The 24,238-nt window shown below is 40.8% G+C and overlaps 1 protein-coding gene across 4 annotated transcripts in view; it reads right to left on the bottom strand.

The window, feature by feature from the left end:
* Positions 1–24,238, bottom strand: part of GALNT9 (polypeptide N-acetylgalactosaminyltransferase 9) — a 325,628-nt gene that overhangs the window by 92,475 nt on the left and 208,915 nt on the right. For 3 of the 4 annotated variants that reach the window (XM_037376385.1, XM_037376376.1, XM_037376395.1), the window contains 2 exons: positions 11,741–11,907; positions 9,434–9,608 (listed from right to left, as the gene is read on the bottom strand). In XM_037376385.1, the coding sequence (XP_037232282.1) occupies positions 9,434–9,608; positions 11,741–11,907 (342 nt within the window). Of the gene's footprint in view, positions 1–9,433; positions 9,609–11,740; positions 11,908–14,346; positions 14,384–24,238 lie in introns of all 4 variants that reach the window. The other variant, XM_037376405.1, reaches the window with a different exon arrangement.

Genomic DNA, 24,238 nt, shown 5'->3' with positions numbered 1-24,238 from the left:
GAATGGCAGCACCGACTTCTGGTGTATCATCCTCTCCTCCCAGTTTTGTAACATCAGCAGACTTGTTGAGGGTACACTCTGTCCCTTCAATCCTCATCTTCACAGTTGTGCAGGTGAAAAAAAAAGACCTTGGAGCAGGTCACTGTCCAGGCAGAGCACTTGCAGCAGAAGCCTTGTCGCAGAGCTGACTCTGAGTTCCCCTGCAAACCCAATAAACACGTTGGGAGGCAGCCTGCTCCTGAAGCCTTGCGCATTGCATCTACAGATTTGGTGCAGCGGGGAAGTCTTAGAGCAGAGGGATTATATCCTCCAGTGAGACCTGGAACCAGACACAGTTGCACCCAGTGACTCCCATAGCATGCAGAAAATTTATTATGTTTGGGTCTGATTTCCAGATCTGCCCTGCAAAGCAGGAAAACTGCCTGCCTGCCTTTGGAATCAGAGATCTATAAAGGAGTTTCCTTTGTACAAATTTAATTCTATCATTCACTACCATCTGAATCTCAAAACAGGTCTTTGACAAGCAAGAAAAGACTGGGAGTTTTTAAAACTATTTTTATCTCTTGGTTAGAGTTCTTTGGTCACCAAATCCTCAAGTCCTCGATTACTGGGATGTTTATGTTGATACAAAGCAAGACCATTTAACCATCATACTTAAAACTATCCTGAAGTTTCTGTGTTCCTTCTGCGGTTCCTCTTTGTGTGTTCATTTTGCACACATTTTACTTTCGAAGGGTAGATTCAAATCACGCAATGAAAAAGCTAAAAAAGTAAGGAATTCTTCACCTTTAATGTCAGATGTCTGCAATAGACCCCCCATATCCAAGGTAATTGCCTCAAACTTTCATTCTCAGCAGAGAGGCGTGGAGGGTGACACTTTCATAGAAAGATGCTTCTCATAATAATGTTGACACTGGAAAAAGGTGAGATTATTAATGTTCCAGGGGGGCCTATTTTGAATATAAGGGGAATTTAGCCTGCTACTTTGCAAGACAGCTTAAAATTGGACTGTTGGAAGTGTATCCCAAATAATGGTTAGAGAAAGAATGTGAAGAAAATATTTAACAGTCACTCTGATTTTCAGCCCTCGATCATATTTGTGATTGTGTTCATTTGATATTTGCATCTTGGAAATGCTAATCTGGGTCCTCATTTTCCTCATAACAAGAACAATCCATTCCCAGCTCTGGTGCTGCTGTCACACCAGCCATCACCAAACTACTCCCATCACTCTACAGTTGACTGAATTCCTGTGTTTTTCTGGTGGTATGGCTTACATGCATTACCCCCTGACTTGGCGCTTTGCATCCGAGGGGCACAAGGAGAGCACAAGGAGGGGCACAAGGAGCAGTCAAAAAAAAAAAAAAATCTGAAATGTCATTAATCTCTATTAATCTATTAATTTGCAATCTCAGATTTTGAACTTTCATGAAATCTGGAGTGTCTGAAGGCTGTCCATGTGATGAAGGTTCTGTTTCAGTCCCCTGCACTCAAGAAATTTAAATGTTGAATATATTATTAATTCAACAAGTTCTGATATCTCTACCCTCAGGTTACAGATGAGGTAAAATCCCACGCCAAGATTATGGAGTGAACTAGTATGAAAAAACCTGCTGGAACTTCATTTTCTCAACCTCCCATTCTCCCCAATGGAAGTCACTTTCTTCCTCTGTCCGTATCTACATGTGTGGAAATCATATCCCTGCAGTTATTAGGAAGAGGAAAGGTTCAGTAGTATCTGGACAGACTGCACATTTATCTAACTTCCAAAATATGTTCACACTCATAAGGAAGAGAGAAGGCTCTGAGTCACAGATGGAAAATCTAGTGCAGAATTGTTCTCTGTTACTTAGCAAAACTCAGAATGGAGAGCCTTTTAATTAAACATTATACACCCATGAGGTTTTACACCTTGTCCTGCCTGAGCACGGACAGCAGAACAGCGCTGGGGTATCAGACGCCAAGGGCTAGCTCATCTGAGTGGGATCTACAGCAACATTCAAATCCCAGATTCTGCCAGTGCCCTCTGCACCACCGCCACTGCCTGTGCTCTGGTTTTCTGCCTGCCAAGATCCCTAGGTAATGGTCAATGAAGGACTACAAGCTTGACTAGGACTGGGTAATGGACTGTGTTTACATTGCTTATTTTAGGTAATCCATGAAATATGAGGGGGTTTTAATTGCTATTTATTGCTAGCAAAATCCAGCGCTGGAGTAGCTCTATTAGCCTGAATGGACTTACACAATGTCTTTGTCTCTGTAAACTGAGCTGCACATTCATCAAATCCTTTGTCAACCTTGCTGGTAATTCTGGCTTTGTCTAATTGCTTCAGGTTTTTGAAAGCATTATGATTAAAACTTTCCTAGTAATTTCTAATTTTTTTTACCAATTTTAAGCTGCTACATTATTATGTAGATTTACTCATCCTCTTTATAGACACCAGTGTCCTTTCCCTGGCTCCACCCCCCCCGCTTGTTTTTTTCCACTGTGCATCTGCAGAAGTCAGGTGCTCCTGGCAGCTCCCAAGACTAAAAGGACAGAGTGGAAGAGGTTGCTGAAGTCCAGGTATGTTCAGCATGCTATACTGATGAGCTGCAAATATGTTATTTCCTTTCCACATGGCCACTGTTGGCAGTGAGGCAGGATTCAGCCCTGCCTGATTAGGTACATAAACTGGATGTGAATTTTGAGATTAATCTCTGTTTTTCACAGATGCAAAAATACTGGGTTCCTAACTTGTATCAATGTGCTTTATGGGCACAGAGTAGCATATATTGTTAACAGGTTATTTACTGGAGCAAGAGGAAAAAAATCTCCTAGGCATATTCATATACATGATGGATTTCAGTAAGTATAATCAAAATATTCAGCTTTAAAGGTAGTACTTCACATTATCCAGTTCTTTTTTCCACTTCATAAAAAACAGGCGGACAATTTGGGCTGGAATATGAGTGACATAAGAAGTTCCTCCCTTCTGTCCTCACTGAAATACATATACTGTCAGTGTCCTCCTCTCACTCTGAATAGATTGCTGGCGAATGGTTAAAGGTAGAAGAGAAAGGACAGTAAATTTAGCACTGTTATAGACTCCACTAGGCTAAAGGGTATTTTCACCTGGGTTTCACTCCTCTGAAACAGTTCCAGAAATATGGTAACACACTGCTGAAGTCTCATTCCCAGGACTCAGCCCTGCAACTGACAGTGCTTGGTTGAAACTCCACAAAGCATATTGCTGTCCCATGATTTTGTTGGGCTTCCCACAGGCACAACGATGTGCTGGGAGGAAGATCCACAGCAGGTAAGTGATTTCTCCTTTCAGAAACTCTCTTGGAGAATTTGGGAAGCAATCTCTGATGGAGAGCAAGTTCATAACAAAAGGATGTGTCAATTTGTCAAAGACTCTTGAGCATATCACTAGCCATAAATAGCACAGGCATTTCATGCATTTGATGCCTTGCCTACCAGTGGGTCAATTTCTGGATGAACACTGGATTTTCCAAGGTGTTGAGCACCCATCATGACTCAGTGGGAGCTCCAGCAGTGCCAGTACTGTGGGCCTCAAAGAACAAGTGCTCCCACTATATAAACATTAGAGTTAGGAAAAGAGTTGGAACGCAGACTATAGAATAAGCCTGTAAGAAGATTGAGAGCAAAGGCAGGGGTCATACTGTGATCACACAGGCTCCTCTAATCCCATTGTAAGTCTCTCTCTGAACATATATGCATTCTGTATTTAATATTGGGCCAATTCAGAGCAGTTGAAACCCCACGGGCAACCACAGCAAACAAAAAATGTATGCTGTCTTACATCCCCATCAGACTGCTGGAGAGTTCATGCCATTGGGGAAGCCTAATTTTTCACAATGCTAAGAAGAACAGCTTCTTCCAGATAGAAAACAGATAAAACCAAGTAAGTAATGAGCTCCTCAGCACGCATGATTATATAATTCATCTCTTTAAATATGTAAAAACACCTGCTGACTTCAAGCAGACATTTAAAAAGGCACAACATATGAATAAATGCACGGGATCTAAGAGAAACCCCATGCATGCTGCAGGCCAGATCCTCTGCTGTACAACTCTTCTACTTCAATGGACTTCACAACTTCAGGGACACTTTGCTAACACGCATCATCTGAGGACCCAGAACACTTTCCAGTTCTTACTTAGAATGATTGTACTAGGCATTTGTCAATAACTCCCTCGCCCCTTGCCTCTCCCCAAACTACACTTTTTCTGATTTTGCCCAAAAGTAAATCCTTTCCTAAATAACAGGAATTGCATTGGAAAATGTCTTTCAAATTTTTCCCTCTCCCAAGTGGGTACCCAAATACCCTAACCTCTGGGTTCCTTCGAGATAAACAGGTCTTTTGTTTCTCTCCACCATCACTATTCTAGTTTTTACTCCAATAAAAAATGAAGAACTAACATTAAAAAGTCCAACGCTTTTCCTCCCCCTCTTTTCACAAATTAGAATTTCTTCTTCTTCTTCTTCTTTTTTTTTTTTTTTTGGTAAGGACTTAAGGAAGAGTCCTTACAAGACATAAAAGGAATACAACATGGCCTCATCTGCTAGATTTTATGGCTTAGTAAGTTTAAAACCATATTTTACTCTGGCTGTACCACTGTCATGCACCATGAAGTAAAAACTTAACAGAGAATATAAGAAAAAAAAGATCTGTGTAAATTGAAAGCTTATTTTGCATGTGATTTTACACACTACCTCAAATTTCACTGACAATATATATTTATCAGATGCAGACAAGCAGATCTACTCACATATATAATTCTTCATTATGGCCAACCGAGGAATATTTCATGCAGAATGACTTTCCTGTAAATAAGCGTTCAGAAAACTAAAAAAAAATAATTCATACTTCCTTCCTCAGTCTCTAAGAGGAGAGAGAAATTCCCCATCTGTTCTACCTCACGTCTCTATCAGCATTCCTGTGTGCCTGGGGAAGGTTCAGACCTCCAGCCCCCAGCAAGAATGGAGCCAACACGGCATAAATGCCTGCTGGAGAGTTAAAGATCAGCTCTTCGGCTGCCAAATCTCAATAGCTCTTTTCTGCACCACTGAAAAGCAATGATGATGCTTCAATGAACACTCTAGGTTCTTTAGGTAGATGAATAGTTGAAGTTGCTTTTCTGGCATGTTGTCTGTATGTAAGCTGGTGCTGTCCCATCAATCCAAGAGGCCCACATGGCTGATGTTGCACACTTCCCTCTCCACTTAGTATCAGCTCACTTTTGCCCTCTAAAGCATGTATTCTATTATGTTAGCAAATTGATATTATGTGATGGTAGAAGCTTTGGATGAGAACAAATTCCCTTAATAAAACCATGTCTTTTCCTTCACTTTTAAATAAATAAATCTTCCCAGGTCAAAGTTAGCATGGTACCAGGGATGCTGCAATGGGCCATGTCCTGAGCAGGAGTGATAGGCTTTTACCCTCCCCAGGGGAGGGACCGCATAGGATGAGGACTGCAAACATAAGTTCACCCTTACCTTCAGCACTTCTCTTACTAGGAGAAAGCCACCTGGACCTCGCCAGGTCCCTGAAGAGCCACCTGAGCTTGAACAGGTGGGGAGTTTGCCTGCTCACAGTTTGGCTTTCAGTACACTGCATGAAAATAGTAACAAGGGAGCTTTCAAGGGGGCCAAAGACCTTGTGGCTTTGCCCTACAAGAGCATAACCAAGTTTCTGTAACAGAGTACTTGAGATAACCAAAGCCATTAGAAGGTTAGGAGGAAATAAACTTCCTTTTTTCTTTACATACTTTCTCGAGAATCCATTGCTTACAGACACTACAACAAATTGCACTACATACTACAGTATAAAATAGCATTTGCCAAGCATCATTCACAGACTTAGGGATCCTGATCTTTGGTTCTTCCTAGTTCATTAAAATACCAGTTTTCTGTATTTTTAAAACACTGCTAATTCCAGGACAATCCATAATGATGGGATGTGTGTGGCGCAGTCTGATGGATACTTGGCTTAATTTTCAGGTCCTCTTTCTCATGTTGGGCTGTCTCTGTCTCTGGTATATTGAAATCTTTTCATTATATCCTCTTACTCCAGTGCTTCCTTATTGATAATTCCCCTTAGTCTGGCAAAATTTTAACTACTACAGTACTGCATAACTCCATTCGGTGCAGATACTACCTCTGCAACAGGAGCAAAGGCAATTCCTAAGATAGAATGCAAGTATAGTACTCCATCATTATGTCTTCCTTTGCGGCTCCTAGCACCCTCTTTACAGCTGCTAGTATATTGTGGTTTCTGCCTTTCACTTACTGATTTCTGCTCTCCTTCACTCAATGTGTCCTTTTTCTCACCCAGAGAATTAACACCCCATCTCCGCTATCTCTCTTTGCTGTTCCCAGATATAATGAAGTTCTCTTATCCTTGTCATGTTATTCTTTCCCATCTCAAAGACGGGAGTTTATATAATGCTCCACATCTTGTGCAACACGATTAGCAGCTGGGATGTAGTGGTCCGTACTCAGTGTTATGTTGCTTAACGCACAGTGGATGGACCTAATACAAAAGTCAGAGCAGGAATGCTGAAATCTTCAGAGGACTGAAGGGAAAACTGAACTATACAGGCTTAAATACACCCTCAGAGAGGAATGTACAGGAGATTTTCATATCAATTGGTTCTGTTGGGTTGCTGACTCGAGATGCTACTCCTATTGACATTAAGTAACCATTAAAACTGTAGGACAGGTATAATTTTAAATATGAACTGTACACATACATTATCATGTAATTTTAATTTAAAATTACATTTGAAAGTTAATAGTAATGGCCTCCCTTTCAGCTAGTCCTCTCCACCCTTGCTCTCACAGCAGCAGTATTGGCTCACACTATCAAAAGCCTTCAGGGGAACAGGTCACTAGAAAATCTCTGCTCTGTACTAATACATTTCAACACCCGAGAAGCAAAAAAGCAGCAATTAAGCACAGCAAAATAAATAATTCAATAGCTAATTTGACCTGCCAGGTTGTAGAGGTTTGTTTTTTGGTTTGTTTTTTTTTCTAATATCCTACCAGATTGCATTTTAGTTTAGAAGAAGCGTCCCTGGAGAGTAATGCTATGAGAGCCCATAAAATGCTATAGTGCGATATAAGGTAAAAGCTCACCCATAAATGGGGCAAATATTATTTAAAGGAAAGTTTTCTTATTGTCAGAGTCCTGCATATTTAATGAGAAAGTGAAGTCCTTCTTTGATTCTTTATAAATTGATCTGCCAACTGATTAGGCAGGTAAAGCAGCCACTGACTGGAAGACTAAAACTCTACTGCAGGTGCTTGACTTTTAGATGGAACACAAACCAAACAGAAAGCTAATGCTTTTTTTTTCTGTGGTAAAGGAATTGGCTTCTTTTTAATTGCCTCACAAAAAATCCATGGACAGCTTTGAGTGGGAGCAATCCATGTGGCCTCTGAATACATGAATATACATCGTAAATGGGGGGAAATATTCATGCAAGATGAATGAATGTTCTTCTGTTGGAAGAAGAACAGAATAGCAGTACTTTAACAAGACACTCCTGCATGACTACCAAGAGTATAGGGTTATAGAGTAGGGGTAGTGTCAACCTGGTGGGGAAAAACACAGCAATCCAGATGGAAGGAATTCCAGTCCCTCCTGGTAAAAGGAGCTAAGATGAAAACCGATATGACAGGCAACGGCATATGCACAGGTAGACAGAATTAAAAGTAGGAGGAAACAGGTAAAACAAGGTTTGAGATGGCCATAGCAGCCCCAAAGGTTGAGTGGAACAACATAAACAACAGAAAGGAACAGCCTGTGCCTCCACATGCAGCTCTGAAACAAAGGGACATGTGATGTTCCTGGTGCACGTTTGCTATTCTCATTCATCCTCTGCAGCCACTCCAGAAGCCAAGTGGTCTCAAAGCAGCTGCACAGACTGGCTCAGCAGTATTCCTGAGACTTAAGCACACTTGTTGAAAGGAGATACACCAGGGAGGATGCAGTAAATGCAAACACTTTTTATCTGGGATATACACACACTCTCATTTACTAAGTAGTCTAGGTTCTTGCTATGACGATTTCAACCCTTTCTGACATTAATGCAAAGCAGTAAGGTTAAAAAAAACTAAAACAAACCCAAAAGCAATCACAAACCCCTTTCCTGCTTACTGACACCATTGCCTAACTTCTCTGGGTAGAGTACATCAGTAAGATCTCAACGTCCTTTATTTTGTTTGAGTTAACAAAATTCTCTGCAAAGCTCAGAAGACTGCAGCTTGGGCAGGACAAGCACTGGGCAAAGCACCCAGAGTATGCTCTCCCCAGTCCCTGACTCTTTCCAGTAGCCAATATTACCCTAGATGAACATTTGTAATGATTTGAAAGACCTATATGCTTTAAAAGTAAATAAATAAATTAAACCAGCTCTTAAGCTTCTAGAAAATTACTACAACTGCTATTATAGTCTTGGGGGAAAAATGGGGTGAACATAAACCAGTTGCACTACAAGACTTACTTTATTGCATCTTCCATTTTATAAAGATATTCATGAACATATAAAAATAAACACTCCTTTGCAATTAAAATTTCTCACTGGTTGTAAGCACAGCTATTTTTAGTTTTAACCCAGGGATATCTCCCAGAACTGCAGAACATAATCAACTCCACCATAACCCTGCATCATCATTATCAAATACCAGCCTAGCTTTGGAAAACACCCATTTCACATACTGAAGGGCCCAGCAGCACCTTTTCAGCTGACTGTACATGTTAGTTCCTTCAGGCCTCACTTCCGGCAATGCCACTAAGTGGTACTACAGAGATTTACTCCAACTGCAGATCTGGCCCATTAAGCCCAAAACAGTGCTTGCCACAGTCAATACTGCTCTCTTGTAAAACAAAGGGGATGAGGAAACGTGTGCTAATTTCAAGCTCCATTAAAAAATGCAGGAAATAATTCAATGTTTCCCTCAAATGTGAATGCAAGAAAATTGATGAGGAAATCAGATTGGTATTCAAGCTTCTAAGGAGAAATGATAGAAAATGACAAGGAGATAAGAAAAGTGCTTGAAAGCATGCATCTGCCTCCAGCCCAGAGCCTCCTTAATGGTGTTTCCCCTTTTGACTGCTCTGGAGGTTTCATATTCATTGTGGTTTAAATTACTTCTCTCTCCACTGAACTGTAGCAGAGCAGGCACAACAGCTTTTTTATGGATCTTGCAGCTATTGCAGAAGATTGTTGGCAATGTTGCAATAATCAAGAATATTATTCAAAAGTAATTGCTAATGTGATAACACCAGCCTACAGCTGTCTTGTCCCTACAGCTTTTCAGCTTCCCTGTCACTGAGTAAATCTCTTTCACAGCCTTTGAGACGTAGGGCACAGTGTAAAGTGCTGCTGTCCCTGTGGGAACAGCCAACAACTTACCAGCCAATGTTGAACTCAACATGAGCATCAAAGAACCCGACGACAGGAGAGGTTGCTGCTTTCCAGCCTTGGATTCTGGCTCGGATCAGTCCTTCTCGTTTGTTATTGCGCACTATTTTCACCAGACCCGGGTATCTTTTATTGACGTACTGGTCCAGGTTAAATTTTAGTTCAACTGCAGAACAAAAAAACCATACAAATATTCAGAATGAAAAAAAGCCCTGCAACTTTATGTTTTACTCCAATTTATTCTGCAGCAGGAAGGGAAAGAAAACCTTGAATGTTACTAAACAATTAGTCAGTTTTACAGATATAAACTAATACCGCAGTTGTAGCATGCACCAGTTCCAGGGGTACCACCTCAGAGAAATTCTCTACGCGTTAGAGACTTGCACAGGTTTAATATGGCCTGACGGATTTGAGTATTGTTTTGAAGAGGTAGTCTGTCTAAATATTTTTAAACAATTACTATTGTAGTTCTCTGATGATTTGCATTAGGTTACAACTAGCCTGCGGAGGAGCAATTCTGACCAATTCTGACCTTATAGCAGTGTAACATGGGAGTCTGGTGACTTTTTTTCTGATTTACGTTATTCAGTAAGTTTGAAAAATAACCTCAATGGATTTTGGGTCAAGACCTCATTCAGATCACAATTAATTTCCCTTAATTTCAAGGGTTTTCCCTTAAATATAATTAAGACTCCTCAATACTCCCATTGAACTAAATGGATATTGAAGATTTCAAATAGACTTATCTTTCGTTCATTTTCAGGCATTCAACCACAGATGGAGCAGAACTCATTTACTCCTTTTTTTCAGCTTCATTTCAATAGGCTTATAAATAGGCAAATTACTAAAATGGTCTCTCTATTTTTTTAAATCAATCTAGTTTGGCAATTCATTTACACTGCAACTTATTCATAATGAGGCTTTTGCTCAAATATATTTATTAGGAGAACTAGTAGAAGCTTCCAGGACATTAGAAGCCTCGTTCTTCTGATCTATATTACACAGTAGAATCATTATCATTGGAATCAAAGACCGGATAAATCTCCAGCTATCTAAAGAATGACAGAGAAAAGCCATATAAGAGTTCACTGAGAAACACTAAGTCCAATTCTCCTCTGTATTACATTGACTCAAACACCTTGCAATCTCACATAATTACTCCATAGATTACACTGCCATAACTGAAAGCAGAATTGGACTAAAGGTTTCCTAAACCTATAGGTTTTGAAACTTATTTTTGTGTTAGGGATTTGTTTTCTCAACCCTCATTTCTCTTCAGGGATCTTGAAGAGGAATGGCAACTTAAGACTGAAAGGTTTAGAGCTGTTGATCTGTGGAGGAAATGCTAAACTCGAGCCTTATTTTAACAAATATGATTTAAGAAGATGCAACAGTTAACAACTTAAACCACAACAACACTACTTGTCACCAGTATCCTAAAAGTTCTTCATACCCAACCAACCTGGGAAACATGCTGATCAAAAGCACCCCATATGCTCACCAATATTTTGAGTTTTGATTGCTGATAACAGAAGTGTTATTTTTATATTAATGAACCAGATGACCTGAAAGTTTCATGTGCTTTGTGCCCATTCTGGTTCATTCTCATAGTCTAATGTACTCCTACCTCTAACCACCCCACCCTCACCCCCAAACACCCAGACTCAAAATCTGATATTATCAACACCTATTTAAAATAATGAAAAAAGCAGAGTGTGCTGCCATGTAAAAAAATGGAAACCATCCTTAAGGAGAATCTGTACCACCACTTTTCCTTGGAAGCAGAATTTAGACTTTTAGTCTATTAATGATGATATTCCTCTGGATTTGAAAATTTGGAGAAAGTGCCATTTTTATATTAAGATTGCCTATACAAATGTCATTCAACCTGTGAGGATTGAAATCAGCAGGGTTTATCCACATAATGTTTTTTTTTATATAAACAGTTAATATTTACTCACAGCTTTGTGCAAGTGGCTCAATCAACACTCTCATCAGCAAACAAACTACCATAAATTCTACTGACTTCAACAAAGGTAATGTTAATTTACACCAACTTAGGATCTAGCTTATTAGCCATAAATCAGTGGTTGCGTGTATGACCTTCCTCCCTTGGCTGTTTACATGCAGAACGACTCAATGCTGTTTCATCCCAACATTAAGAAAAAAACAAACAAACAAGAACACCCCCCCCCCAAACCATTTCAGTTAGTAGCAATCAAACTTCCTTTGATTTACATTTCATGTACATTAACCAGACAGGATACAGGACTTAGAGGAAAAGATATGTGTGTTCACCATTGTCGCTGTTGTCATCAACCAGGATGATCTCCTTGAGCAAGTGCGACGGGGTGTGATTCACAACACTGTGCACAGAGCGCAGGATAACAGAGAGTGCCTCGTTTACAAATATGAAGACCACAGAGATCTGGGGCAGGTCATCTGGGTAGGTCATCTGTTTGCACCTGGAGAGAAGAAAGAAAGAATTAAAACCCAAGCAGCCACTAGGAAGTAAAATACACTGAAGAGTGTCCTCTCCTCATTGCTCTCCAGTGTATAGGAACTTGCAGGATTTGTTCTTTCCAACACCAAAGAAAGATGTGTTAATCTCAAAAGAAGCAAAACAGCTAGGAGCAGCAACCTTTCTGTCAAGCCAGTTAAAACAAAAGTACATCTGGATGCACACAGACTTGTAGCGGCTTTCATTCTCTGGAAGGTTTAAAAGCATCTATTGAAAACCAAAAGAATTATCAATGACTTTGCTCAAAAACAACCTGAAGGCGGCCCACAAAACTGTAGCCTGTCTGTGCTCCCAGGGGAACCATCACAAGGTCTGCTGTTAACTCATAATTAGATCTCATACTTTTAAAAGCAAGACCTGCTCAAGCAAATTTTGCATTTGCCTGTACAAAGAGGACTTGCAGCCCTTTCTGATTCTGCAGTTTGTGCAGCGATAACAAATACATGATGTTTGCTGTACAGACATACTTGCTGAAATATTTGCAAAACAGATCTGCTCCATCTGAGATGTCACCTTGGTGGACAGCTACATCCTGAGATTCACAGTTTGTTTTTGTGCTTGCTCAAATGCACTGAAGCATATATGTACATATAGACCATTTTGAGAAGAAAACCCGAGGTCTGGAGAAGCCACACAGCATAGAGCAGAACCTCTGCTTCCCAAGCCCCCAGCCTGTGCCCCTCTGTAACACCCTACTGCCTTATTTTAGTGGAATTCTCTCCCACTAGCAAGATGCTAACTTTAAAAAATTACCTACTTGTTCTCACAGTCAAAAGCCATTCAGAATTACCATAGCAATTAGTGAACCTACTCTCCAAAATACTGCTAATGATATCACAGGAAATGACTTTTCCTGCTCTTATCAAACTTTCTGACCTCTTTGCTCATTACTTTGGCATAACAACCACTTTTTTTTCCCCACTACCAGCAGTCATGGGGATGGGGAGGGTGACAAATACTTGACTGTTGGGTAACCTCTGGAAATTAGTTATGAAACCTAGTATAGTGCAATTATTCGTAATTCCTACTCATCCCAGCACTATTCGCTTGGAGACCCGAGTACTTGCCATTGATTAGTGTTGCCACAGCTATTTACCGGCTGCTTGCTGGAGGCCTGTGCCACACAGAAGACCACTGTGTAAAACTTCTGGCTAAGCACAAATCCTACACAGTCTAAAAATAAACCCAGAACAAGGACAAAGATTTACAGGAGGTGTGAATGCTCTGACACAGCCTCCTTTTTGAACTTCTTTTTTAACGTGATTTTCTTCTTGACCACACCAACATATCAAAGAAGTCCATCAGGAATACTTCACTAACAGCAAAGAGCCATCAGCTAAAAACATGGACCTTGCATGATTCCCCTTGATGAGGGACATCTTTGATCTGACAGAAAGATCTGATCTTGCATCAGAGCCTCACTTGTATCAGCAGGGCATAGCAAATTGCATCTCAGTAAATCAGACTGGTACCCAGGGAGTGGGTGCATTACTGGTGGAAGTGAGGCGGAGGAGGGAGCCCAACTCAGGCCATGCATCCTGGTGGGGTCACGCATCAGCACTCAGAGATAGCAGAAAAGAAGGGAAGCAAAGAAACCATGTAGCTGAAGTCTGGAGACGGCAAGGAGACTGTGGCCAAGGAGGAGGAAGTACAGCAGTGAATATAGGGCAGGCAAAGCAGCACTTGCAATGTAGAGAGACAAGCAATCAAAGGACAAGTAGGATGAACACAAATGTCAGAAGCAGAGAGGGATGTGTGGAAGGACCAAAGTATTTTGCCTATGAAAAGACAGGGAACCATTGAAATAGTACAAGACATCAGCATATTAGGCTGGGCTTCCTTTAGCTTCTGATCAAGAAATTTTGATGAACTTTTCTGGAGTAAAAAGTACTTGTTCTAATGGCAAGTGAACTGGAACACCTAGGCAGCTAGCCACATAGTCCTGTCGAGACTGAAAGGTTGAGCAGGACTAATCCTCAGTGCTTTTCCTCCATCCTCCCACATAATTCTGAGAAAATCGTTATTTCTAATTCAATCTTTAAAACCAGCACACCTAAACCATAACCTCCACTTCGGATTTATTTGTTCTTTGTCATATTAAATCAATGCATTATTATCCTAAGTGTGACTCCATGGTCTCACTGGTTCACAAGACTCTTCATGCCTTGGCTATCAATGATTACTTATGTTGTAAGGCATCATGGACTGCTTTAGATAAAAGGCTGTTTTGAATTTGTTATCCCACCTGGGTTAAGTCATTCCTATCACTTCTCACTGCAACCTTCCTTCTGTTAGTTCTCCCCTTCCTTTGTTAGCAGGACATAGTTGAAAAACTGCATTATGTCTGTCTGCATTTAGAAAGAGCACTCCAACCATTACTTACCAGAATATCTTGGGTAACCCCGCTGCAACAGGAACATCTAGATGGGAAAAGGCAAACCTCAGAATTTAGCAGTGATTTAAAAGCTGTCATAATTTCATTTATTACAGCAAGGATTAAGAACAGCAAAAGAAGCTGTCCAGCCTAGTTGACTTTTCAAAGCACAGCAGTGATTTAGGAGTTTATTTCCTGCAGACTTCCAGTCAACCTTGAACTCCCAGCTCCTTCAGTCACGTCAGAAAATGAGATGGATGTGCTGAGGTAGTCAGGAGAAAGTACTGGTCCACTAACAAACACTTCTGATGATGTCTGAGAGCATGAGCAACTCCAGTCAAAGGGTCTTTCCTTTAAAAACCAGTGGGTGCTTACGTGCTTTGCTGGATTGTCACCCAAATGCTTCCCAATGTATTTTGTAGATACCAGACGCAGCAATTTACAGTTAATACTTCCTTATTCCAAGAAACCCTAACCAGCAATTGTCACTGTGAGCCAGTCAGTGACATTTGCAAGTCATGCACAACAATGCGCTACCACCAAAGCATAACCCTGCCTCTGCCACCTTACAGCACCTTCGCTTGGCCAGATGCTGACAACAGACCAAGTGCACTGCAACAGAACACCCCGTCACCTGTGCCTGCATGCAAGGTTGAGAAAGTCAGTGTCAGGAGGACACACGAAGTCCTCCTTGGTGCAGCCCTTGATGTTGGTCCTGGAGCATGGCAGCAGGACAGACTTAATTCCAGAGAAGACCTAGGAAAAAAGTAAGGCTATAGCAAGCCTACTGACTTTCAATAAGGCATAGGGCATCCTCACAGAAAATGACTGGAGCAGCAGTCTTGGAGACAGAATGAAAGCATGAGGTAAGAAAGCTATGAGCTAACTACAGACGAGTTTCAAAAAAGATTAGTCATTTTAATTATTTCTTTTGACAAAAACAGTAACCAGAAGGTGAAGACATCAAACTGTAGGAAGGTGTCCTAGCAAGGCACACTCTTATATCCTTCAATCTTACCACCAAAAGGACTTTGGTAAGAAATTAAGAAAATATCCATTTCTGGTAGCCCTGATACTGTGCAGTAAAGTGCCTGGGTGCTTAAGGCAGCACTGCTTGTGCTTGGCCACCCTGCTTGGGGAGCCCACCACACCGGCACTACACCCAGCACATGCCAGGGAAGGGAGCTGGGTACCACCCCACTTTCCACTTCTCTGCACTAGGTCTGATCACATTACGGACTGTGGCAACTGGGTGAGGGAGGACAATTACAGTAATTGATAGCTGAAACTTGGCCTCATTAACATCTGTCTAACAATACTGAGTTCGGGAAGAATTTAGAGCATTCATTTGACCTCTGTGGTAGCTAACGATGGTCTAAGCTGGGCAGGCACAGCTCACATCTAATATTACTGTGATTCTAAATTAGTGTTGTGAACTGTCATCTGGTCTTACAGTGTACCACCAGCAAAGGAGTTCAGGTCTGCCTGAGAAGCAGTGCCTCTCTCCGGGGCAGACAGGTATGCTGCAGACACACACAGCTGGGTGCATCTAGGATGAGCAATTCCAAGCAAAGGCTGACAATGCCATGGCTAATCATTTCCATGGACTAGCTGAGGATGGATTAGACCTGATACATGAAACCGCCCTTGAGGCACCTTTCATACAACATGCCAAGCATCAAACCTGAGGCATCCTGCTGTTACCCTGCAAAGAGTCTTTGAATGTTTTTGCTCTATATACGTTACTGCAGAGCTCGGCTGGCAACCCAGAGGTATTTCCTTTGTACGTGACAGACAGCTTGATGTCAGATCATTTTTCTCTATTCTGGAGATGATTTTCACTCATTCTTCCCTTGCACTGAACCGGTTCCTTAAATGAATGTCTCCCAGCCAGCCCCCTGAGCCCAGCTGTGAGCACTGTCTATGCAGGCAAAAGAAAACAGGAAAGCCTCTTCAGCTGGCAGACCAGAACCTTGGGAAAAAATTCATGTAGTAACACAAAAAAAGTCACAGATTAGAAACAGGGACAACGAGAAAACAAAAGCTTCTCAGTTGCACATAAGCCTGTTGTGGCAGTCCTGGGAGCATGTAGGCAATAAATGGAAGGAAATTTTCTTTTGTCTGAACCTTCATTCCTTGACAGATGTATTCACTCTATTGGTATCTGATCCAACAGAAACGTGAAGCCCTCTATTTATCAGGGCTGGTCTTACATTCCATTTGAGTTGCACTATTTTTTGTGAAGGACTGACGCTATAGCCATGCGGATACTTCAGTGCATTACCAAGGAAAGAAAAATCTTTCCTGCTGTCTTTCTCCTGTCTGTATACTTGCTAAACTCCAAAAATTAGTTTTGCTTGCAGACCTTAATATACTGAGTTTGGAAATGGATTAGGCAATGCATTTAGAGATTTCTGACAGCTTTACCCTTCAGGAAGAAATGCAAACAAAATTAAAGCTACTTCATGAATCTTTAAAAGTATTTAATACAAAATATGTTCTTCCAATGAACCACTGAGATGGAGATGACTGTCGTTTTCTCTCCTTTACATACTTGATGAAATCGCTGGGCATGAAGAAACCTCCTCTGCAGTTCTGGCACATCAAGAAGCCCAACATGCTCCATACCTTGAAAGCTGCAGAATGGTCTGTGTTCATGGTTTATAGCCACAACAGGGGAAAGAGGCGGAACACCACTTCATTGGGTACACGATCAATAAAAGGACAAAGATAAATATTCAGAAGATTATTGAAACCTTGCTTGTTAATGCTAACAAATACCACTTTTAATCACCAGGTCAATATGTATTTTGAACGCAGTTAAACCAAAGGCTCAGGGGCTCGGGCTTACATAGATGGTTACCTTCTAGTACCTAAATGCTGCTCTGACTTCTGTAGGCACAGGCAACTTACAACAGCTAAATCACTAAATTTAGTAGCTAGTTCAATGCCTGATTTCTTTCTACAGAAAACCACTGAGGCTTTGCAGCTAGTGCTAGATGTAATAGTAAATTTTCAGATGCAGCAATAAACTAACATTACATTCTTGTTCCACATTGGCATAATAGTGAAGATGTGACAAGCTGCAAACATCTCCTTCCCCAGCATGGGATTCAACTGCTGGCCCATCCACTGCAAAAGCAATGACAGGCTACAAAACTGATTAGCTTCATGGATCATGAATCTGTCAGGCAGAGGCCTCCAACTTCTTCCTAATTAATTCTCCTTCTCAATAGAAGGTATTAACTGTATTACACCATAACATTCTCTTCCTAGTAAGGATGGATTTTTCTGCCCTATCCAAAAGGAAGAATAACCAAACCCAACCAAACAATAAATTTTTGTGCTGAAGACTTGCTCTTACTTCTTCCTCCTGTTTTACAGCTCAAAGACAGCATTCACTAAGAATCACATAATATAAATGCTCACAGCTGTGAACAAGGGAGCAGCAGTACAGAACACTGATGCTCTACATATCTTGAGAGAAGCAGCCCATTGTATTTACAACTACACTAAAAAAGAGAAGCAACTGTTGTCTTCAGAAAAAGCCCAGAAAGTATGGTGATACCAGAAGATACCTTTTTACCATGGCTGTTTCTTTGAAGTCTGTGTTGCTTTATAGAACAGCCTTCACTTTTATTTATCGTACCTAAAAAAAATCAACACCTCCTTTTTTCTGAATTTATTTGGGAAGGTGCAGATACAAGTTATGGTGCAATTCTTGTGGCTGCTGTAAGCTTGATAGTCTAGGCAGCTCAAAAAAGTCATCAACACTGATGAACAAAGGATTTGGTGGGTGAATTTCCTCCCCTGAGTAACAGCTAAAGAAATGGGATAATTTTCACTTCACCTCTGCAAGTGCTATAACACTCCTGTCAGTATTTGGACATTTAGCATTAATGCTGACTTCCCATCCATCTGGTTTTTGTGTCCTCAACAAAGAAAGCATTTGCCAAAGCAATGAAAGCCATTTTTGAGCTTTACTGCCTGATTCTTGAAAGAACAAACTGAATGACAGTTTTGCAAGAACTAAATGTAATGCTGAAGAAATGACTAGCCTTTCTATTGCTTGAGGGATCATCTTCATAGTCTGCGTTACTTAAAACGCTCCTCTCTCCAGACTTTACAGTCTGTAAACGGTGAGCTTCCCTGAACAACTTCTACCTGACTACAGCTGCTCCCTTGGCCACACTCCATGCAGCACGTCCTCAGCAGTTATCTCTGAAGAAGAAATTAATTAAAAAAAAGATGCCTACACAACTGTTCCCGAGTGTGTCTGTTCCTTCTCCCACAGTGTCTCAGTGCTTCACATTAAAGGGGAGTCAGGGGAAATCAACTAAAATAATCTGTCCTCCAGCTTTCCTGGTACAGTGATACTGATGGTCATTTCCAGGATTACAATAAAGACAGTACTTAAATCTACTCCATACTGCAGGAATTCCAAGCAGCTTTTCCTCCATGCTGCCTGGACACATTCTTCCTTATTTGGCATCTAAAAGTCCAAGGCAAAAATCACTCACGTTCACCAGAAAGAAATCAGGCCAAATCCTCAGTTCCGTGCTAATCTCAAACACTTCCTGTACCAATGAAAAGTGTCCTTTAATATCAACCAGAAACAAAAGATTGCAATACTCCATGCGTTTACCAGCACACATATCTGGTCCCAGGAATTTCCCACATTCCCAGGCTGAACAATTGGACTTCATGCCTATAGGATTTGCAGAATGAAGAACAGGGGCAGCCTTTTTAAAATGAATGTCTTTCATACCTTAGAACTGTCTCCTCTCTGTCCTATTTCCTACAGAAAAGGCCAAATTTACAGGATTTCAATCCTGTGATACTTCCATGAAGGAGAGAACCCTCTGAAGCCGGGACACAGGCAGTTCCACAGATAGGTTAAAGATCCCCATGAAGTCGCAATAACACACATGGGACAAGTGTTTCCTAAGAATCAGACATTCATTTTTGTCCTTTTTCCTTTCCTTTTAAACTCCAGGCCAGTGCAACTGGGACTGATTTCTCACCACACAAAAAGCACAACATGTCTGTACCTTTTGGTTTTTAACATGCTGCTCTATTTGGCTTTATTCTTTCCTTCCCTATGACAAATTATTTTATGTGCATGGTAGGAAGCCCTGAGAATTGTCAATCAGTGACTGATAGGACAATATATATGCATAGTTAACATACACAGCATGAAGACAGCCCCACTTGTAAAGAATATTAACCCTTACATTTAGGATTATTAGACTCTTTGAAAGTAGCTGCCACACACATAATATAGGAGGCCTTCTATTTCACTGAGCTATTTACGGCTTTCCTCAGGCAAACAATACCAGAAACATGCCATCATGTCTAATACTCATATTGATTTATACATACAAAAATGCTAAAACTAGTTCAAATCACTTTTAAAATGAGCCTCTTTATTAACATGAAAAATGACTAAAAGCTCATGCTCAGATCCTTATGTAGCAAACAATATTTGCCTTTTTTTGGTAACTTATCTTGAGTCAGTAATATGTTTTGAAATACCATCTGTTAAGACATTTCCACTCTATCCCCTAGTGTGCCCATTCAGATCTGCCAGTGGCTGTATGCATGCTGCATCACAAAGCATTAGGCTGATTGGAAATTAATGGAGAAACTGAAATCTGCTTTCAAATGCTTTTCCAAAAATCCCCAAGGAAAATGTATCCCCCATGCAATTTTATTTTTAATGTTGGTGCACTTAAATTTAAGGAAGAGCCCCACAAAATTCCAAGTGAGATGCATTCTGCCTAATTTTAGGTGATTAAACACTAATGGCTTATTTAGATTTGTCAAGTGAGTCTCAGGATTTCTGAAAGATCCTGGTCTCTGTTCCAACTGGATTTTTAGCTTGCATCCTTTAAAAGTAAAAACCAGACAAGAGTTGTTTTAAAAAAAAAAAGGGGGGGGGGGTTTCTCGCAAAATTCTGCTTTGAGATTGGACAGCACTTTGAACTTGAATTGAAATATAAACATCAGTGAAACCAATGAAGTGATACTAAATAAAGGCAAAACTACAGGCATTTTGCCAATTCGCAATAGCACTGCTTTGATCCAAAGTTCTTACCAGCAAAACATAGTCAGAAAACACTACCTCTTGTGCAAATTTTTGAAACTTCATTCTGGGAACTATGCTGTCTATGGAGGAGAGAGAACGCACTCTTATCTCAGTGCTTTGCCAAAACTAAGACCTCCTATTTCACATAAGGAAGGTTCACAGAGAGCCATTCAAGAAGCCAGAAAACGTTCTCTAGGGTGCATTCGCAAAACTGGCTGCTACCCTGTGGCACCACTTCTTGTTCCTGCCACCAAGGGTCATTACTCTCCAGTAGCAATGTGAAGCCAGCTATTTAGCTGCATTTCCAACGGTGAATTCTAGCACATTTCCCATTAAGAGGTACTCTTCCACTCAAGCTGATGCATCAAGATCCCAAAAAAGGATCTTTATGGCAAAGGAAGAATTAATCCCAGCATGTCTGCAAGAAGTGAGAAGGTAACTGCCCAAATAACCAAAAGTGGACTGCATATCTTAAGATACCACCTTCTCTGAAATGTCTCTCCCATTGTACTTCAAGTCCATGACAGGCGTAAGGGAAAAATAGTGGAGTGGATGAAATCAAAGGAATAATTTTCAATAAATAATGTATAAGAGTAGACTCACCATCTTCCATTTACACAGAACACTTTGCTGTGCCCTTGAAGCTATCTGTTATTCAGACAGTAATATGTAAATAGAGAAAGTTATCCTTGACTATTAAAAAATTTACTGCAAGTATTTAATATTAAAAATTCAAGGTCCTTTTGTTTAATTTTGGCTATCTCACTCCCTCAGCCGGTGCTGTTGGTGCTGGGCAGAGGCTGAGTGTCACAGTGTTATCAAGAAATGTAGGGCAATGAAAAAGTTTTCAAGGTAACTGCTGCAGAGCTCTTTCTGGATTTCATTACAGGTTTGCTGTCACGTTGCAGTGTGGTGGTAAGGAGTAGGATAGCGGAATGCAATCATTTTCCACTATTACTTCAGCTAACAATGTTTTTTATGGTCTTGGGAGGACATACAACAATGTTTGGCAAGCAATCCTTTCTTTAATGGGCTCCAGTGTATTTCACAGAAGATCAGCTTTAATCTCTGGTCAAATACAGTTATGCAGCAGAATGTTTCTTTCTATCTATGTGCAAATACAGGACAGTTAGAGGAATAAACAACCAAATGGGAGGTCACTCATAAACTGAGTAAACCCATCCCCTCAACTGCCTGCCAAAGCTGTAGTAAGAAGCTCTTAATTTTGCCTTGTCCTAGCAGTTGCAGGGCTGGTTGTAGCCCTGAAAGATAGTGTTTCCCTGGTAATCACAGCACTCGGCGTGGTGAGGTGACGCAGGAGCTGATCTGACTAACCACCAATGGCCTTGAAGTGTTCAAACAGTAGTCACAGGGTTTTCCCTCTTGCTTTAAATGATCAGTTTCTATCAGAGTGAAAACAGACCAAGTTTACGGCATGTGGGAAGAATTATGGTTCAAATAGAGCAGTGTTCCAAGAACAAATGCATAAAGAACATTGATTTAGCACTTGAAAATGGAAGTATTAAATCCATGATGTTTAGATGCTTTATATGGGATTGAGCAGAGCGCCTGATGGAGTAGCAGCATGTTTATAAAAAGGCATGCCTCTGAGTCAAGCAGAGAGGACAAATGAAGGTGCATGTGCTGTATGTATTTCCCTCAGTAGGCAGGGCTAGGGAACTGCCTGCCAAACTAAGCCTCTGTAACAACAAATGATGAAGCACATCAAAATACCTGAATAAACTTTGGATCAGGACCCTGCAGGATAAATCACTGGGCAAAACCAGCTTGCTGAAAACCTAAGAGCAGTCAGATTGAACTTTACTCCTCTTTGTATCTTTCCCAGTGATATTTACAGGACTGTTCTTTGTGTATTATAACTACTTTACGAAATGTCCTATTCAAGTAAAGCAGTTAAGCATGTCTTAACTTCACTGGGGTTACTCATACACTTAAAACCAGGAACATATTTAAGTGCTTCATTGGACTGAAGCCAAATTGCACTTTTATAGCTTTTGTTTAAATTAAAGGCTAGCTAGAGGTGAGTAGCATAGCATTCAACAATTTCATGCATTTAGAAGTTAAATGTTAACAACAGTTTCTTACCTTCTAATTATTTTGGGCACTTCAGAAAAAAAACCTTGCATTTTAATTAAATTTTGGTTACATTTAGAAATAATTTTTTTAAAAAAAAATCCAGCCACATTTACTGTCTAATGCAAAGCTAAGATCTAGGGTGCACACTTCATAGCAGCAAAACACTTCAATGTATGGGGATTTTTTTATATTTATGAGCTCTTATCTTGATTCAGAAAAGGAGGTCAGCGTATGTTTACTCTTTACTGAGGCTGACAGAAATTAGACACACATCCTAGACCAGGCAACATACCTAAGTATGATTGTGAATTTGAGTGGGCCAAGGACACACGCTAGTCTCTCCCTGACTCAGAGGAGCTATGGCCATCATAGCGCTTCAACACTCCTGCACTGCTCCTGTCAAGATCTGTCTGCTGAGAGCCTATTTGCTTTTTCCCTCCACATTACCTGGTGTTTTTTCCTACTTGCCTACAGAGCACAGACTTTCGAAGTCACATTCTCAGGGTTTGCAGATTGAAATTAATTTGCCATCAGAAAGCAATGCAGAAGTGAGTGCTCCACACTGTGGGAACAGATTATTGCCATTACCAGTCTGCCCAGCTGACTGAGGCTGTGCTCACAGCCCTGCCCTTCATTCCTCATCTACAGACACTATTTGCTCGAACCTGTACTCAGAGAAACTTTTCCCCCACTGCTTCCAGAGATTCCCAGAGCTGTCAGGCAAAGGAGTTGAGTGCTCCTCTATGAGCAAACAGAACACAAATTCCCTGTCTCGTGGGTACACGTGGGTTAATAACACCGAGGCAATAAGCCAATGAACTAGCTGTAGGTCATGCATTTGTTTTCAGGCAGTGTGGAAAATACAGGAGCAAAGCTTCAATGTCATTTTTACCTTGAGTTTAATGTAAACTGCACCACGACCCTCTGGGAGAACTGTGTCCTAACGAAACATCCGCAGCGGGGATGAAAGCTTACTCCAGTTGCTGAATGAGACAACTGTTCACTTTGTGGATGGAAATTACTAAAATTTATGCCTTTCCTCTGGAATTTTAGGGGTACAGTCTAACTTAGCAACAGCACCCAAGGGTATTTTAGTGCACTGTTTTAATTATTATTGCTGCTATTAATATTCTACCATTAGTCAAGTCTGAGCTACTGTCTCTGCCAGAGAGGTGTGTTTCACACTACCCTAGAGGCTAGCCCAGTGCTAGGTCATTCTGAAGACAAAATACATAAACGCAGACTAACAGAAGTCTGGGAACATAGAATAAGTAATATACTCATTCCTTGGAGCAAAGAAGAAAATAAACTAATTAAGGAACTATCTGACAACCTGAAGGCATCTCACACAGGTAAAATGCAACTCCAGAGGGCTTCATTTCTAGAAGCTGAGAAACAGGGAATCTTGTTTGTAAGCAATACAGAGATATGAAATCTCCTGTAATTTAAAGCTGCTTAATGCCTCACCGATAAATCCTGCCACACCATCACCACTAAAAATTGTAGGTGCACATCTTAGACCAAGGGGATTTGGATTTTGCCTGATGTCTGCATGACAATTGTCCTCATTTTCTCTGTTTAATTCAGACATATAAGGAGAGATGTGTATTTGTGCTGGGTAGCCAGCTCTGCTGCTCTTCTCCACTGAATGGCTTCTTGTCATTGCTTAAGCGATCCCTACCCAACATATCAGCTATATCATAATTCTCTACAGAA

This window comes from Falco rusticolus, chromosome 1 (assembly GCF_015220075.1).
Source record: "Falco rusticolus isolate bFalRus1 chromosome 1, bFalRus1.pri, whole genome shotgun sequence".
Lineage (NCBI taxonomy): Eukaryota > Metazoa > Chordata > Aves > Falconiformes > Falconidae > Falco > Falco rusticolus.
Note: the sequence above shows the minus strand (reverse complement) of the source record. Positions and strands in the feature narration are given on the sequence as shown.